The sequence below is a fragment of the Rhinolophus ferrumequinum genome, chromosome 4, assembly GCF_004115265.2.
Source record: "Rhinolophus ferrumequinum isolate MPI-CBG mRhiFer1 chromosome 4, mRhiFer1_v1.p, whole genome shotgun sequence".
NCBI classification, from domain to species: Eukaryota; Metazoa; Chordata; class Mammalia; order Chiroptera; family Rhinolophidae; genus Rhinolophus; species Rhinolophus ferrumequinum.
The window spans coordinates 40,988,912-41,006,842 of NC_046287.1; the positions used below are offsets into that span (position 1 = coordinate 40,988,912).

Genomic DNA, 17,931 nt, shown 5'->3' on the forward strand with positions numbered 1-17,931 from the left:
TAACTGCCGTGACTTTGCTAGCAGCAGATTGTGGATTGCAGATTGCAGAGGGGTGGATTGCAGCTAGCACAGCGGATTGCAGTTAGCAAGTGAGGTTGGTTGGCAGAGAAGCGGACGGCGGGTTGTGGATCGTGTGGCTCGTTTCCTGTATCTCCAACCCAGCCGCCAACGAGAATATAGTGGTATGACTCCCCTACCTATGGCTCCGTTAGTGTTCCTTTTTGGCCTCACCATATCCTGCGTTCTTGTGCGGGGAGCGGGACTAGAGACCCAGCATGACACCCTACATGACAAATGCCCTATTTTTTTAATGAGGTTTATTAAATTGTGGAATCAGAGCTATGTTCTCTTGTCTTCATTTATCTCTCTATATCAAGATTATTTCTCCATACTAAAGTTTGAACTTTTTGTATTTATTAATAAAAGTGTATGTTCATTCTACTTAGTTCTTCAATGAATAAATGTCTATTTAAAGAAATCAATTTTATGTTGACCATCAGAAATAGGGATAAATCAGAGATAGGAACTATATTATACAGCAATGAATAAATCTGGTAAGAATATATAAAGACCACTATAAGAGAATGGTTACAGAAATTAGAGTACATTGAGGACACGCAATATCATACAGCCAATAAAAGGTTGTTTTCATAGATCAATAAGGTTATATCTAACTATGTGCTATTGAATTGAAAGTAGAGACTAAACACTGCAGATATAGCTTCACCCTAGTAGTATGCATATTAGATTAACAACTGGAAGGAAGCACCACAAACTATTATCCATGTTTACCTCTGTCTGGGTAGATTATAGATGACTTTTATTCTGTCCTTTTGTTGTTGTTTTGTATTTTTCAAATTTTGTATGACACTTACATAAATAGACACCCAGCAGAAATGTCCAATGAGCAGTTGGCTGTCTACACCCTGGCTTAGAGAGAGAGTTGGGCTCTGGGGTAGATTCATGATCAAAAGAAGTGACTGTTGTCTAAAATCTTTCCTTCTAACTCAACTTAATGTTCTTCAGCATAAAAATGAATCTAATAAGAACGTTGTAATATCTTTCTGGAAATCAAATAAATGAAGTTATCTTTAATTTTATGAATGGTGTCAAATATCCCTTCCTCAATCATACATAAGTTTTAAGAACAGAATATACCACTGCACTGTCATAATCAATGAGGTTACTTTTCAATGGTAAGTTCTAGAAGAGTCTAAACCAGGGGTGTCCAAACTTTTTTCAACGGTTTTTACCAAGGGCCATATGCGGTAAAATACACAAACAGCCGGGCCACTCACTCGAGGTGAAGTACGTATTGCCTCACCTGGTTTATTTAAGTAAACTAAATGTATTTTTGGAATTGCTGCGGGCCAATTAACAATGGATTGCGGGCTGCAGTTGGCCCACAGGCCGCAGTTGGCCCGCGGACCGCAGTTTTGACACCCCTGGTCTAAACACTAAGAAAAGGCCCAGAAAATAAAAGTGTGAACCCACAACTTGCGATATGAGGGCTTCTGCCTGAAGTTCCCAGGGGCACTTGTTTGTTTAATGCAACTTCGTGAAGGAACAGGACCAGAGAATGTAATTTTGATGCCCCGGAGCAGGCAACGATTTCTCCTCCTTAGCAGCACACCTACCCGCTCAGGCCCACCTATCTGAGAATCAAGCAGGCCTCCTTGGCTAGAATGACAAGTTCAAGCAATTCACCGAAGTTAGCTCTGGCCTACTCTGAACAGGACCTACCCTAGCCCTTTACAAGCTATGAGACCTCTAGCTATTTCACATCTAGGGTCTTAGTCTCCACAGCCATTAAAGGAGATAATAATACTTCCTGCTGCGTGGTAGTGGTATAAAATAAAATGAATCTCTATATCCTAAAGCTGTTAGAGCAGCAGCAGGCCCAGGCCCATTGGAAATGCTGCTAAAGTACTCCCTCTCTGTAGTGTGTTCTGTTCTCTCTCTCTCCCTTTTTCCTCCCTCTCTCTCTGTCTCTCTCTTTTTATTCTTCCCTCCCTCTCTCGTTAGTTGGAAAGTGATCTTTGTCTTTACCATGAAGCATATGTTGAAGATAACTTGAAACAAAATGTAAACACAGAGGAAAATAGCAAAAATTATCTTGCCATGTCACAGGGCGAATCAGAGATGAGAAGGGATGAAGTCATCACTTCCTACAATTAGGAGTTTTTCTTTTTATTTTCTTAAACAATCCACCTTTTTTTCTTTGGGTCTGGTGATGCATGATATAGGACGTAATGCCTTTTTTCCCTTTCCCTTGGTTCACATGGTACTGAGCAACAAGATAATAAAAAATATGTATATATTTTTTAATAATACCAGTACACACACGAGTAGGAGAAAAGGGCTCTCGTTGCTGAATCACTCACTATACACTCTGTTCAAACCCAGCAGGGAATTCTGACAACACACCTGACTTTTCATTTATTTATTTTTATCGGTTCTGGGAGAGGTTTGTGATTCATTCTATGTAGGTTGCAAGCCCAGTACTATAGAAACAAATGGTCTCTGGGTGATTTGCTTTATTAACTTTTAGGGTAAAGGAGGGAGAAATAGGAGAATTGCTTTAACTGCAATATACTGGCAAAAAGTTTAGACTTTTTTAGTTCATTGACACCTGAAATATTTGAACAGTCCTGTTTTTTTACTTAATGATAGATTGGCTGATTGTAAAGAAGGAGGTAGTATGGTGGAGTAGAAAGAGAACTGGCTGAAAGACAGAGAATCAGGCATTGGTGACAAACAACCATGCCATTTGGGCCCAGCCAAATCACTAAACTCTTCGTGTCGCTGGGACTCAGTGACCTTCTCTGTAAAATAAAGGGTCAGACTAGATATTGTCCTCTTTCAGTCAGGGTTTACAACTTTATGGGTGGTGAAATCAAACCTGAAAATGAAAGGAATCCTCCTCTCTGTGAAGATAGAATAATCATAACGTAATAATAAAAATTTGCTGTGCTATGTATCTAGTGTTGCATTTAATCCCCACCGTGACATAGGAAGAGCCTCCATAAAAATAAGGGGCACCAAGGATCACAAAGGTCAAATACATTGCTCAAGGTCACCGAGCCTATGACAGGTGGCGCTAAGCTTTCAGGCTTGACACACAGCTCCCGATCACATCTCACCTTCATCCTGCTTCTTAGGGAGACCATAGAGACCGTGCAAGCTGGTAAGGGATTCAAAGTAACTCAAGTGTGATGTGCAGGTTAATAAAGAGTAAGGAGGAATGTGAGTGATTTTCCAAGTTTGTCAAGGACAATTCAAGATCATGGTGCCCACATAGAAAGAACAGGGTCACTAAGGGAGGCTTAAAGAGAAGCTTAATTGCGGCAAAGAAGGGATTAAGAAAAGGTAGGACAAAGATTCTTAATTTTATTATCTATGCTTTCTCTTTTATTATTCTCTTTAAAAGTGGTAAAGCACTTTGAATTTAGTAAGTAATAAAATATTGGGTAAGCATATTGATACTACTTGAACAATGTAGGTTCTTGGCATAATGGATGGAGTGAGAGAAGACAAGGGTTTCAGGTCCAGGGGCCGCTGCTTATATCAAATGATTTGCTTTTTTTCTTGGGTTCCGGTTTCCTAAATTACAAAGCCAACTGTTTGGTCTAAATCAATCCACAAGATGCCAAAACCCTGTAGGAGGCACTACATACGGATGTAAAAAGAAAGATGAGGATCCTCTTCTCAGAAAGACCTTTAAGAACGTTTTACCCCTTAAATTCTGATTCATTGTCTAGTGGAATATGGTAGATTGATGTGACTTATTTGAACATTACTAGCTACAAATGACATAAAAAACTATTCATATGAAGAATCAGCAATAGGAATTTAAATAAAAGATTATAGTTGGTAGTATACACTTTGATGTCAATCAAATTCATTATTTATTTACAAGGCCCACTCTTTCCGTCTTGTAAGGTAACAAAACATCTCAAAGATATAATACACCAGTGAGATGCTGCTTATGTGAATATATTTTCATGAAATGCAATACATCATTCTACTAAACAGAAACCAACATCTGAAAATGAGTCCTGTAGATTCTAATTTCTAGGGCTACTAGTGAATTATTTTCCCCCATAATTTGCATTTTCCTTTACAGTGTTGAAGTAAAATAAGCCTCTTTGTTTGCACTGGTTTCAAAATTAAATTAGTTTGTATATTTGTTCTCTCCTGCTCTTCCTTGATTTGGTTTCAACATAAACAGTCATTTTCATTAAACTCTCCTTTATTTGGCATCAGTCCTTTAGTTACTGTAATTATTTGTGGTGGCTGCCCTGTTTTATTTTTGAATCAGATAACTATGCACTGTTTTAAATTGTATTTAATTGGTTCGCTTTATTTTCTACTGTTCACCTGGCTTTGTGGATATGATTTCTTTAGCTAGATGTGACTCCTGTCATGGCCTGATCTTTTTTAGAGGTCTTTTTGTTTGTTTGTTTTGTTTTGTTTTTAACCTATGCACCATACAGGTGCTCATCAATTTGATGTTTAGTGAACGCCGGCAAATTATAGGGAAGAAATTAAAATGACATTCTTCACAGAGATTGTTTTGAAAGTTAATGCGTACTTGCAGTCTTGAGGAACAGCAGGAACTACCTAGTTTGGTAAAGCCAAAAATGTCAACATCTTTTTTTTTTTTTTAGATTAACCTTGAAATGACCTCTGACAGAAAGAAAACCAGCCATACTTTTCAATTTCAAGCTAAAAGATCTAAAAAGTTATTTCTGTCTAATAAAAAAGTACAATAAGATTCTAAATTCCCACAGAAACTTTTCATCTACCTTATAACACATCAAAAAGCCACTGAGGGGCCATTTTTCCTGTAGGAGAGTGATAATAAAGTTTTTCAGGCATTTGCGATACTATGCATGGCAGGGGAATAAAATGGGGTTGGAGTAGGCAGGGAGGCAGAGAGCAAGATACTTTTTGTTAAGTTACTAGAAGAAAATACAGGAAGATTTTAAACATTTGTTCCACTAATTCATTTGACAAATGTTCGTGTACCAACTCTTAGGATACCAGTATTGGTCTACAGAAGTGAACAACAAAGATGAAGTCCCTGCCCCCTTGTAGATTACATAATAGTGGAAAAAAAGAGGAACAATAACAAATATACATATAATAATTCAGCAAGTATTAAGTACTATGAAGAATAAAGCAATCTGATAAGAGTGAGAATTTGTAGGGTAGCTAGAGAAGGATTTTCTGGGAGGTGTCATTTGGATAGAGACTGGAAGAAAAGGAGAGAAATATATTGATATCTAGGGGGAGAGTATTCAAAGAAAAAGAAACAAACAGTAAATGCAAAAGCCATGGGCAGGAAAGTGGCCTGTATTCAAGAAACAGAAAGGAAGCTAGTGAGTGAAAATGTGAGCGACAATAGATTAGATCTTAGAGGTGAACTTGGAAAGGAGAAGGGCTGTATAAATATGACACAAGACCAAGAAAACTTTAACAAATGAGTGGTAAATTGAACTATAAAAATTTTAAATTTCTGCATAGCAAAAACAACCACCATAAACAAAAATCAAAAGATAAACAACTAGAGGGGAAATGGTCATTCATGTCACCAAAGACCTGGTGTCTAATGTATTTTTAAAAAGGAATTTCTTTAAATCAATATGAAAAAATTAATAACCAAACAGAAAAATAAGTGAATAAGGACTATGAAGGGAAAAAGCCACAGAAAACGGCTTTTAAACATATTAAAGGATGTTCAGCCTTGCTTATAATGAGGAAAATTCAAGCTAAAACCACACTGAGATGCCAATTTCTTACCTTATCAGATTGGCAAAGATCCAAACATTTGATCTTAACAACATCAGAAGTTTGAGATTAAGAGAACCAGTCACGTATTGCTATTGGGTAGGTAAACAGGTACAGACTTTACAGGGAGAACTTGGACTCTATCAAAATTTTAAATGCTCATATCTTTGACCCAGTAGTTTCACTTCAAAGGCGATCCAACAGATTTATTTGCACATGTGTTGAATGAATTAATTGCAAGGATTCTCACTGTGGCATTACCTATAGCGGCATGAAACCATGTTGAGTACTGAGAAATGAATTTAGAAACGAGGGGTGGAGTCTGATTATGGATCTCTTTTAAACTTGAACCCTTGGAAGTGCGTGAGCAAGTAAAATGAAAACAAGGCAACAGTCAGAATAACTCATCTCCCATCCATTTTAGGTTGGATTGAGTGTATGGGGGACCTCCGTGACAACTCCAATGTCATTTGAATTGTGATGGAGCTATAAAGGAAAAGTCCCTGTGTAAGAGGTGGGAGCAGCAGGGGTGGTAGCAGGCAAGCTGCTGAGATAGACAGAGAGCAGCTTCTGAAGGGCCTTTCTTATGCCCGACTAGGAGGTTCAGACTTCATCCTGAAGGCAAAGGCAACCTTTAGAGCAAGGCAGGGACCTCATCAGATTTGCATTTTTAAAAGACAGCTCTGTTGGCAATGTCAGAGATTACAGAACAGCAAAGCCAGAAATAGGGAGACCAGTGTAAAAAATCAGAACTATCGTCCCAAGAGGGCAAAATATTCTCTCTGGCAGTTTTACGACTCAGAATACTAAAAATGAAAACATCTTAGCTATAGAACTGCCTTAAAAATCAAAAACAAAAAAATTTTTAAAGTATGCTCTAAAACAGGGTATATAGACCTTCTGAATAGGTAAGTTCATGTTCTCTTTTCTGGTTATTCAGGTCATGTCTGCCTGCTGCTATTGTGTATCCCTCAGTCCCCACTAGCTGTGCTCTCTTTCCAACCCTCTCCTGAAACACGTTCCTGTCCAAGCTTTCTGGAACATTTTAATCAATCAATTTGGGTGAAAGCAAAGGACATGTATACTCAGTGTGCCTATGTCCCGCAAGCCACAGGAAAAAGCAGAGCTTTCTAATTACATCCATGCCATGGGCATAAATGAGCCTATATATAAACACTGAAGCAGGTTTTTTTGGGTGTTTTTTTTTTCTTCATTTAATGAGTAACTAAACTGTGTGCCAATGCATGAATATACCAGGGTGCTTGTAAAATTGCTTGATTTATTTTTTTATTCTTTTGTCTGCTTCTCAGTAAGGAAATTATCTTGGTTGGGCTAAAACAATGGTACTGCAGATATAAGAGAGGGTGAGCATTGCTTCTAAAGAAAAAACAAAGTTGGGGACTATGGAATTCTGATAGAACAATAATGTATATTGTGCTTATAATTTTCATTTGTCAAAAAGTACATTATTAGGAAAAACTGAGATTTAATGAGAACTTGGAAATGACGTTATTATCTTAATTCAAATTTCCCTCCAAGAAAAAAAAAATATTAATGTTCATGGGTTTGGCCTTTGTCCCTTCAAGAAGAGTCTGAATACCATGAATGTGGCAACCATGAACTGCTGCTGTACCCCTACCACCAGCAAGTCATAGTGACACAGTGACACTCCTTGGCGCATAACAAATATTTATGAGGTTAAGTTGAGCTTATTTCAATTAAACTGTCTCTTTTTTCAGCTTTATTGAGATAATTAGCATAAAACATTGTGCAAAGTTAAGGTGTATGTATATATTGCAAAATGATTATCACAATAAGGTTCGTTAACACTTTCACCTCACATAGTTTATCTTGTGTGTGTGTGTGTGTGTGTGTTGAGAACTTTTATGATCTACTCTCTTAGCAACCTTCAAGTCTCCAAATCCAGCATTGATAACTAGTCACCTTCTGTCCATCAGATCCCAGACCTTACTCATAACTAGAAGTTTGTCCCTTTTGAATACCTTCACGCATTTCCCTCAAACCCATCTTGACTGACTTTTCAAGGTTATTTCTACTTATCACTACTTAGAAAAAGCTTAATAACATCTCCTTTAGAAAGAAAAAGGCTTTATTTCTTTTTTGCCTCCTCTAGATCATTTTGAAAATCATTTGCTTCCAGTTTAAAATCAGCATTCAGCAAAACCACTTGTGATTTTACATCTCCTTTTCTCAAGGAGTAAATTAAAAGCATATGTTTGATCATATGAAGTCATACTTAATATTTTTTACCCTAGAGGAGCATAAACATGCAGAAGTTCCTGCAGCAAGATAGTTTTCATTCCAATGCCATCCAGAGATCAGAGATAATGTCTAGCTCTCTGTCACAGCCTTTGCTCTTCATAAAGTCAAATACTCAGACAAAAATCACAATCTTTGCCTTCTTCCAAACCTGCTCTTTATCTCTCTCCTGCTGAAATCCCAGAGGAAATATCTATCCTCACCTGAGGATAGCTGGTGTGCTGTACCGTAACGCATTGCTGTAAGACGCTGCTAGAGCAAATTCTTTTTCTACCTTCCCTCTGGGGCAGTGTTTTATTTTTTAGTGACCATTGCAGTGTTTGTAAACAGGGTTTGCATCATAAATGGCAAATTAGTCAAATATTAATTCACTGGAATTCTGAGTATTCAAGTCTTGTCAAACGGTGGGAAAATATCTCTGATTATTTTGTAAATATTGTAATTTGACTGTTCCAGTGTCCTGTTGTCACCAAATAAATTATCTCCATGTTTAGCAGCTTAAAATATTGTTAAAAATCACAGTACTGTAGCTCAGGAATTCCAGCAAGGCTCAGCTGGCTCATTCTTTGGCACCCCATATATTGACTACAGTCACCAGATGGTAATCAGCTGACAGATGGGCCGGGCTGGAAGGTTGTACACTGTGTGTCACTTATATGCCTGGCGCCTTGGCAGATGTGTCAGTCCATTGTGGCTGCTGTAACAAAAATACTATAGAGTTGATGGCTTAAACAGCAAACATTTATTTCTCATTATTCTCAAGGCTGAGGAGTCCTGGATCAAGGCACCAGCGAATTCGGTGTCTGGTGAGAGCCCCCTTCCGGGTTCATAGTCTTCTCACTATATCAAAGGGTGAGAGAGATTTCTATAAGGACACTAATCTCATTCATGAAGGCTCCACCCTCATGACCCGGTCCTTTCTACCTCTTCATATCATCGCATTGGGAATTACATTTCAACATGTGGATTTTAGGGGAACATACACATTCCATCTATAACAGCAGAGGTAGCTGGAAATCTGGGCCTAGTTGGAACTGTCACCTGGGTTGTCTACATGTGGCCTGTCCAGCATGGTGATCTCAGAACAGTCTTTAAAAGACACAGAGTGGAAGCTGCATTCTCTTATATACCTGCTCTAGAAACTGGCAGTGTCACTTCTTCTGTATGCTATTAGTCACAGTAGTCACAGAGCCCATCCAGATTCAAGGAGACAGGCCATAAACCCCACCTCTCAATGGCAAGTGAGTCAAAGACTTTGTGGCCATCTTTAATTGGCAATGGGGCACATCATGAGAAAAAGGTGCATTTTGTATCTCTCAATAATGAACAAAGAGGCTATAATCAGACCATTAATTTCATATACAAAAGAGGACCAGCTAGACATCTTAAAGTCATCTGTGAGCCTTTTACTCCCTTAGCCTTCAAATCTGTTGATGCCAGTACTTCCACCAAAATATCTTACAAGTCATTTCCTCTCCTTTCCACTTCCACTGCCTAATGGAAGTGCCTAACAATAGCTAACCTTTGTTGAGAGCTAATTATGTGTCAGGCATTGTGCTCACAACTTTACAGGCACTACCTCATTTGATTCTTCACCACCATTTAGTAGAAATTGTCATAATCTCTATTTCACATATGAAGAAAATGAGATTCTGTGAATAAAGTGATATACATTATCTCTCAGCCATTTAACGGAAGGGCCTATATGGAAACCCAGTCACCTGATTCCATCTAACTAGAGTCAGATTTTCTCACTCCTAACCAGAAAGTCTGAGCTTACTTGAACGGAATGCCTTGGCCCAGAAGAGTTGTTTTATCTGCAGCCTGGCTCCTCACTTTTGCACGGCACATTCTGTTTGAGCTGCTACACACTCCACCTGTGCTAACACATAGTTAGAAATCTCTGTGTATATCAGAATCTCATGTTAGGATATCACTTATTTCTAATCCATCTAACTTTTATTTTTCATTTAGAAACAGAAGTTACATATACTTCTTGAGTAAGACAAAAGTCTTTTGTTTAGAAACAAAAGAAAAACTTGAATGAAACAGGAGCTTTGTGCAGAAAAGATCAAATGATCATTAACTGACATCCTAAAACTGCCCCGGTTTAATTGGCAATAGATAACAGCTCCAAGACCACTGTTAAAAATAATGTTCCATATATTTCAAAATATAAATGGCACAGAGATAACACAGGATAGCAGCCTCTGGAGTAAGTTATGGCCATGTGTGAGTTAATTGGTTTCAGAGAAACTTACCAACTACTGCCTTATGTCATAAAAGTATTGTGTGTTTCCATCACTTTGGGAAGATAGAGAAACATGACTTTCCTCAGCCCCAAAGGAAAGGGAAGTTTCTCCTAACACCTGGGAGCTTGACTGACGACAGCCTTGCCCAGCAGGTGGGAGGCAAACCAGTCAAGCAGAAACACCATTGGCTGCCCGATGGGCTACATGGACCCTTTTCTGGAGTCTGTGGCCCAGGGATTGCCACCATTTGCACCCAGCCCTTTTCCTAGTCCCAGAGCTGTATGGCTCTGGCCTTCCACTGCCACTTTCTCACCTAGAAATTTATTTAAACTAGACTCCTACAGGCAGGAGCTGTAATCATGATCCTCTGTAGTGGAAATGCAAAATAGTAGAGAAGTTTTCTGAAAAGTTGCTTTTCCTTTTGTGGCCCTGTGGAGGACCCTGTCATGTATATTTAGAACAGAAAGAGGAACTGGGGGAAGGGATAATAATATTATAAGGAGACATGTATTTGGGGGCTTTTTTATTGAAATATAATTGACACATAACATTATATTTAGTCCAAGGTATACAACACAATGATTTGATATATTTATATATCGCACAATAATTACCATACTAAGTCTAGTTAGCATCCATCACCACACATAGTTACAAATTATTTTTCTTGTGATGAGAACTTTTAAGGTCTACTCTCTTAGCAACGTTGAAATATGCAATACAGTATTGTTGGCTGTAGTTATCATGCTGTACTTTACATCTTCAGGACTTATTTATCTTATAACTGGAAGTTTGTACTTTTGATCACCTTCACCCATTTCTCCAACCCCATACTCCCTACCTCTGGCAACCACCAATCTGTTCTCTGTATCAGATGAGTTTCGGAGGTTTTTTGTTTTTTTGGGTTTTTGTTTTGTTTTTTTTATTCCACATATAAGTAAGATCATACAGTATTTGTCTTTTTCTGTCTGCCTTACTACATTTGGCACAATGCCCTCAAGTTCCATTCATGTTGTCACCAATGGCAGGATTTCCTTCTTTTTATGGCTGAATAATATTCCATTGTATATATACATCACATCTTCATCCCGTCATCTGTTGATGGACACTTAATCCATGCCTTGGCTATTTTAAATAATACTGCAATGAACAAGAGGATGTGGATATCTTTTCAAGATAGTGATTGCATTTCCCAGAAGTGTAATTGCTGGATATATGGCAGTTTGATTTTTAATTTTTGAGGAACCCCCATATTGTTTTCCATAGTGGCTGTACTATTTACATTCCCATCCACAGTGTACCAGGAGTACCTTTTGTAGTTGATCAGCTCAATAATCATTACTACTCTTTTCTTTATTGTGGTAAAAAAAAAAATGCACATAACATAAAATCTACCTCTCAACAAATTTTTAAGTGCACAATATAGTGTTGTTAACTGTATGTACATTACTACCATTAATGGTGATTCTCAGGTTTTGAACCAATCTATTGCCTTTTGAGTCTTCAACGGAGAATCTAATTTTATTTAGTAAAGTGTTCTTATTTATGTATATTTTTAAAATTAGTATTATCTCAAACCAGATAAATAGCTTAAAGTAACATATTCTGACTGGTGACCAAAATTAAAAGAAAAATAAATAGGTAAATACGTACATCAAAAATTTGTCATTATAAGTTAGTTTTTATCACAAAGCAAATGAATTGAAATAAAAAAATGGAAGTATAGAGGCAAGCAATTTGAGTAAGTGTGGCCATTGGGTTACGTGTTTAATAGTATATAGAATCATCATTATGATTGCCTTTTTCCAAGGCCGCACAGACAACTGCTTGGGAGAGGGTCACCATGAGCACTTCTATCATGGCGAGGGTCAAAAAAGACGAGATGAGTTTGCAGATCCAGGAACCTAAAAGACAAGCACTATAGTGGGGTAGGAGCAGGAACAAAAAGATTGAAATCACCAAAGAGACACTTCCCAACTTAATGATACAAATCAAACAGTTTTTTGCCTTACCTATTGAATGAAATGTCTAATAGAGAAGGAAGTGCTTTAATTTAATCAATTAAGAGAACCATCTCAGAGATGTTTTCGATCCCATGATTTCAAACTGTGACACTAGGCTCTCCTTATGACCCAACCAAAAGTTGCCCTTTTTGCCCAGAGCACATCTGCTTTCAGGCTTCCAGTAGAGCCAACATTCTTGCTATCTCAACTCAACCCATTCGTACTGGATAGATATACTGCGATAGAGCAGTACTCTGTATAATGATTTATGCAAATACTTACATAAAACACACAATGAAGTATTCCATAGTTTTCAGTTCCTTTAATTGCATTTTTAATAACTGCATGCTGCCAATTCTTTATCATGTACAAGGATTTTTTTTATTCTTCTAGCAGGATACACTTGTGTAGAGAAAGTTGTTCATTTGTCATAATTAATCTTCATCAAAAAGCCTTTCGGAAAGTCTAACGTAAAGGGGATTATTTTTGATAAACCGCCAGAAAGATGTAACGATATTAAAGAAACTGACCAGCTTTCAGGCAACAGTTACTCACCTTTTAAAACCTTAAAGGAGAAAGCATCTTCAGTATCAAAATACTACAACCACACAATCTGCATCCTCTGTCTACATCATCAAGCAATTAGGTCAATAAGATCTGGAGAAATCACCGCTTTTGTTCTAAGATCCTGCTGCGACATACACAGATAGGTCTACACTACCTAGGGAAAAAAGAAAAAAAAAATCACAAAACGTTAGGGCTTCTTTGTGAGTCCTTGTTCACATTTAAGTTTTTCACGTCATGTGTGTCCATGAGAATAACATGGGACACAGTACTGGGGTACAGGGCTGGGGTACAGAACATGGGACACAGTACTGGGGTACAGGGCTGGGGTACAGGGACCTCCCTAATGCTCCAGGTGCCACCCTGAATGCATTTGATCTGTCTTTCCATGGGGGGTGGAGTAAGGACTCAGTTATGGAGTATGGCTGAGAAAGCCAGTTGAACAGTGTAAAAGCTGATGCTGTTCACAAAGCCTGGTGCTCTTGGAAAATGTGACTCTCCTTGTTTCCCAGTCGGTACTGTATCTTTCTTATGAAAAAATCATCTATCTTAAAAGGTTCCTCATGTGCCTAACTCATAACTACTTATAACCCTGAAATGTGTTGATGTTGGACTGTAGTTGAGCATGGTTGGATACGTAATAAAAATAATTTGCTTTCCTTACACGAGTACAATAAAAAAGCTACTATAACTAGTGTTTTACATTAATAATGTAGTACATTTAGAAAGCAGATGATATATTTCCAGTTGCATGCTTAAAATATTCATGCACAGAGAGAAAAAAAGCATAGGGCATATACCAAACTTTTTATAGTGTCATTCTAGGAAGTGGGATAATGGGTGCATTTCTCTCCTTCATTTTTCTTTTCTGTATTTTGTAAGTGTTTGATAACAAACATGTATTATTTTGGGAAAAGGAGAGTATTTTAATATTGGCTCCCATGAACTTTGACAATTGAAAAACTTGAGATCTATTGAGTCTGTATGTTAAAAGTCCAGACTGTGCTGTCTAATGTGGTAGCCATAATCTCAAGTGGATATTAGAAATTACGTTTAATTAAAGGCAAATTAATGTATTAACCATTTAAACTTTCAGTCACACTAGCCACATTTCAAGTTTCAAATACCACATTTTCCTCATCACAAGAAGTTCTATGTGACAATCTTAGTGGAGATACGTTACCGAGATAAGTTACTTCCTGGATACTAAGACCAAAAGTGGGCCACTTTTAGTAGAATAGGAATGGACATATGCCCTTCACAACTCCTCAACACCGGTCCCTTTCATACACTTCTCTAATCTATAGCCCAGTAAGCTCAGATATTTGTCCCATAGCCATTCAACTAGTTAGTGACAGAGCAAGGACAGGAATCCAAGGCTACCAACTCCTAATTTATGAATTAATGTGCTAAGCACCATAATAAGCCTTGAATATACAAAACCAAGTACGAGAAGTTTCCCTATCCCCAGGAGTGTCAGAGTGCAAAAACAGAGTGATAGCACAAAGTAGGACAAGTCTGTTCTTCTCTGGAAATCCAGAAATGATTCACATATGTATCTATGCTTGAATTGGGTCTTGACATTTGTGCATCTAAATTCACAAATCATCACTTCTCCAGTATTCTCAATTTCCTCCACACTCCAGAATAAAAGAGGTTAAACTCCATTTTTGAAATGCAGCTGATCCCTGACCTAATACTGTTTTTTTTTCTTTTTTTAACTTTATGTGGGATAGTTAAATATGTTCAACTCTCTTGCTCTCTTAATTTGAACTAATTTTCTCATTTTCAGTTCTTGTTCCATACATGTGAAATAATTTTAAATCTTCAAATGAAATAAAATAAAATACTTTTTTTAAAATTTAGTCACCAATTCCAGTTTAGACTATCTAAAAGCAAATAAAATACTCGAATAAATGGTTATTTTTCAGCCAGTTGTGTTGGAAATGTTTAAACACAAGTTAAGAACCTGGAGCTCCCAGTTCTCAAGTAAATCATGCTCCTTTATTTTAACAGATGCAATGCTCTTGGTGGCAGAACGACTGGAAGGACCATTCAACATTGAGTCGGTCATGGACCCTATAGATGTCAAGATATCTGAAGCTATTATGAACATGCAAGAAAACAGCATGCAGGTGTCTGCAAAGGTATTCGCATTAGTCATATGTCTACTAATAAGGAATGTGCAGTAATCTGAAAATGAAGTAACTAGATATGTCAGCTGGGATTATAAATTCTAATACGTTGTCAGTGAGCTTTTCCTGTCAAGCTACAAATTTGCTACTTCATTAAAAATGTCTAACAAAATGGCATTGAGAAAGGAAGCAATATTTTAGTTCACAACTACTCAATCATGAAGAAATTATTGGCTGCTAAAAAGTTTCAGAGAGCCCAAAGTATATTGACTAATCCCTCACATTTGTGACCAATTTGGGGGGAATTTTCTTTTTAATGTTTGAAAGTTCTGCACACCCTTACCCCGTTTTCTCTCATGCAACTTCTAATTATATTTTCAACTGTGCAAACCAGGAAAATGTACTATATGTTCAGTTGTAAATAATTAAACATTCCATCTGACTTCCTCTTTTAAGACTATGGTGTAGCCTTCATTAATGTATCTTCAGGGTAAAATGCTCGTTTGTGTGAAGTCACGTCTTTTTGTAAAAAGAAAAAAATTAGTACATTTTCATAAATCATATGAGACAGAGCTTCTGGGTTTGCAGCTGTAGAACACAAATACCAGGTGCACAATTTTTATTTGTCCCCACCCATTTGAAGATAAACAGGACCCGCCTTAAGCAAAACTGAGAAGTTTGCAATGGGTCCCCAGCCTTTTCCTTCATCACCCCCTTTTCACCCACATTGATGACTGCATAATACCTTTCTGTTCTTTTAACCAGTCCCCTTGTCATGAAACACGAACCAAACCTATATCAGTCTTTTAAACCTGGTGACTAAGTGATTACATTTTAATGGAACGTCATTCACACAAAAATATGTCCAACAAGGAGTTGCACACTTAATTTTCTTTGATTTCTAAGAATCTTTTGTGAGATTTCAAATACAACAAGGAGGAGAGGATGGGTGGTGGAGAGAAATTGCAGAGCAAAAAGAGAGCCATGGAATACAACTAGGGCTCTTTGGCTGAGTATGAATCAAAGTAGATTTGGGCTTTTCAGGCTGAACAGGTAGCAAGTAGGAAAAGAAGGAATCTGGACTGAGTCCCTTTCTCTCTCTCCTTGGGAGACGGATGGGCCAAGATTTCCGTGGGCCTCGTTCTGGGTTTTGATGAGCTTGAGATAACCTGTGTAAAGAAGGATGTTCCAAATTGCCCTCATCTGTTGGGGAAATAGCACATTTGGGAATTCCATGAAAATCTATTTTCTTTCTTTCCTCTGAAAAAATAGCAGTCATCTATCTGTTCCTCTCAAATCTATTGCCTAGAAACCAATTAATGTTGTTTTGAGAGGTCAAATACCCCTGCAGGCCTTGAGTAACCAGGCACTTAAATTGCTGATGTTCAAAATGGCTCTAGAGAATCAGGCATGAAAAACACGTGGACGAAACTGTCTGTGGCCTGTGAGCCCCTGACACTTCTTAGAAGCAGAGGTTTTCATTGGTGTGTTCACATATGTGTTCAAGTCAAATTATTCTAGAAATATTTTTTTAAGAGGTCAGATGGACTCTTTTTATTAACACATTTTTGTGGAATGTGTCCGACTACGTTATAATAGTATGGCTGTTCATAAGGACTATACTTTTAAAAGACACATTTCTTTGTAAGAAATGTCAGAATCAAGAGTCAAAATATTGTAGGACATGTAAGAGTACATGCACATGAGAAGATATAGTATAGAGGGTCATAAAATAGTAGAAAAAATGTCAAATGAGCTAGAAACTTTTTTTTAATGTATCCGGTAGTATTGACATAGAGAAAGGGGGAAGGAGTGAATTAAGGAAGGGAGAGAAGTTGGGGAACAGATAGGACTCTGCAAGAAAAAGGAATGGGACAGGAAGCAGAGGTATGAAGGAGGGTATGGAAGAAGGACAAAAGCCAGCTGGTAAAAGTAATATGGAGAGGTAAAAGGTGATTGAAATTTGGACACATTCAGCAGGAAACACCAACAGGATTTGCTGATGGAATGCATATGTTCTGAAAAAAGGTTTTATTTCCTCAAGGGAATAGAATTTGGAAATATGTAGTTTTGTTTTCCCCACAAGCCACATCCTTGAAATTAGGCATGCACTAAAGTCTAAAATCTACAGCCTAGCTAAGAACTGGATGGTTGAATTTTTCCTTTTTCAAAGGCACTCTCAGTCACTGCTGATAAACAGTCTCATCAAATTTGAAGTTCTGGATTTCCAGACTTCCCTTGCAGTATTTGCATAATGAGAAGCTTTGTTACCTTCTGATAGGTGAGCTTTGGGTGAGGCCAGAAACTATTTCCTAATTGGGGGCCAGACATCCTGAGAGTTGTAAACCTTACAAATTAAAATGACTTTTTACTCCAGGATATTAGTGGCAACTTCTGCTTGGAAAATCACTTACCTTATTACAGCAGTCATTCCCAGAGCCTCTTTCAGAAAAGCACCGAGATTTATAACTGCCGGCTCTTCGTTGAGTGCTTACTACCAGGGACTGCAGTGTGCTTTACATGGCTTATTTCATGTAACGTAACAATGCTTGTGATGAGAGAGATCTTCCCCCTTGGTTTCTAGATGAGAAACAAAGCTTAGAATAGTGAAGGAATTTGGAACAGTCTTATGGTGCCTGAGGAGTATGTAGAGGAGTGTCTGACTGTAGAATCCACATTGCTAGTCACTGCATCAAAATGATGTGGGTACCTACCAAGCCAGTCTCCCACACGGTCAGAGTTAAGTAAATATCTGCTGAATAGATCAAGTAATAAGAGGAATTTCAATACCCTTCTGTAAAACCTGCAGGAGAAGGTAAGGAAACAGAGGTGGGAAAGTCAGGAGGACGTAAGTTGTCTGTCTTTCCATCTGATTCCCTTTACAACTATACCTAGAACTTCCCA

At 37.8% G+C, this 17,931-nt stretch overlaps 1 protein-coding gene across 2 annotated transcripts in view; it reads left to right on the forward strand.

Moving 5' to 3' along the window:
* GPC6 (glypican 6) overlaps positions 1–17,931 on the forward strand; it is a 1,028,052-nt gene that overhangs the window by 908,312 nt on the left and 101,809 nt on the right. For both annotated transcript variants that reach the window (XM_033104888.1, XM_033104889.1), the window contains exon 5: positions 14,909–15,039. In XM_033104888.1, coding sequence (XP_032960779.1) covers positions 14,909–15,039 — 131 coding nt within the window. The remainder of the gene's footprint in view (positions 1–14,908; positions 15,040–17,931) is intronic.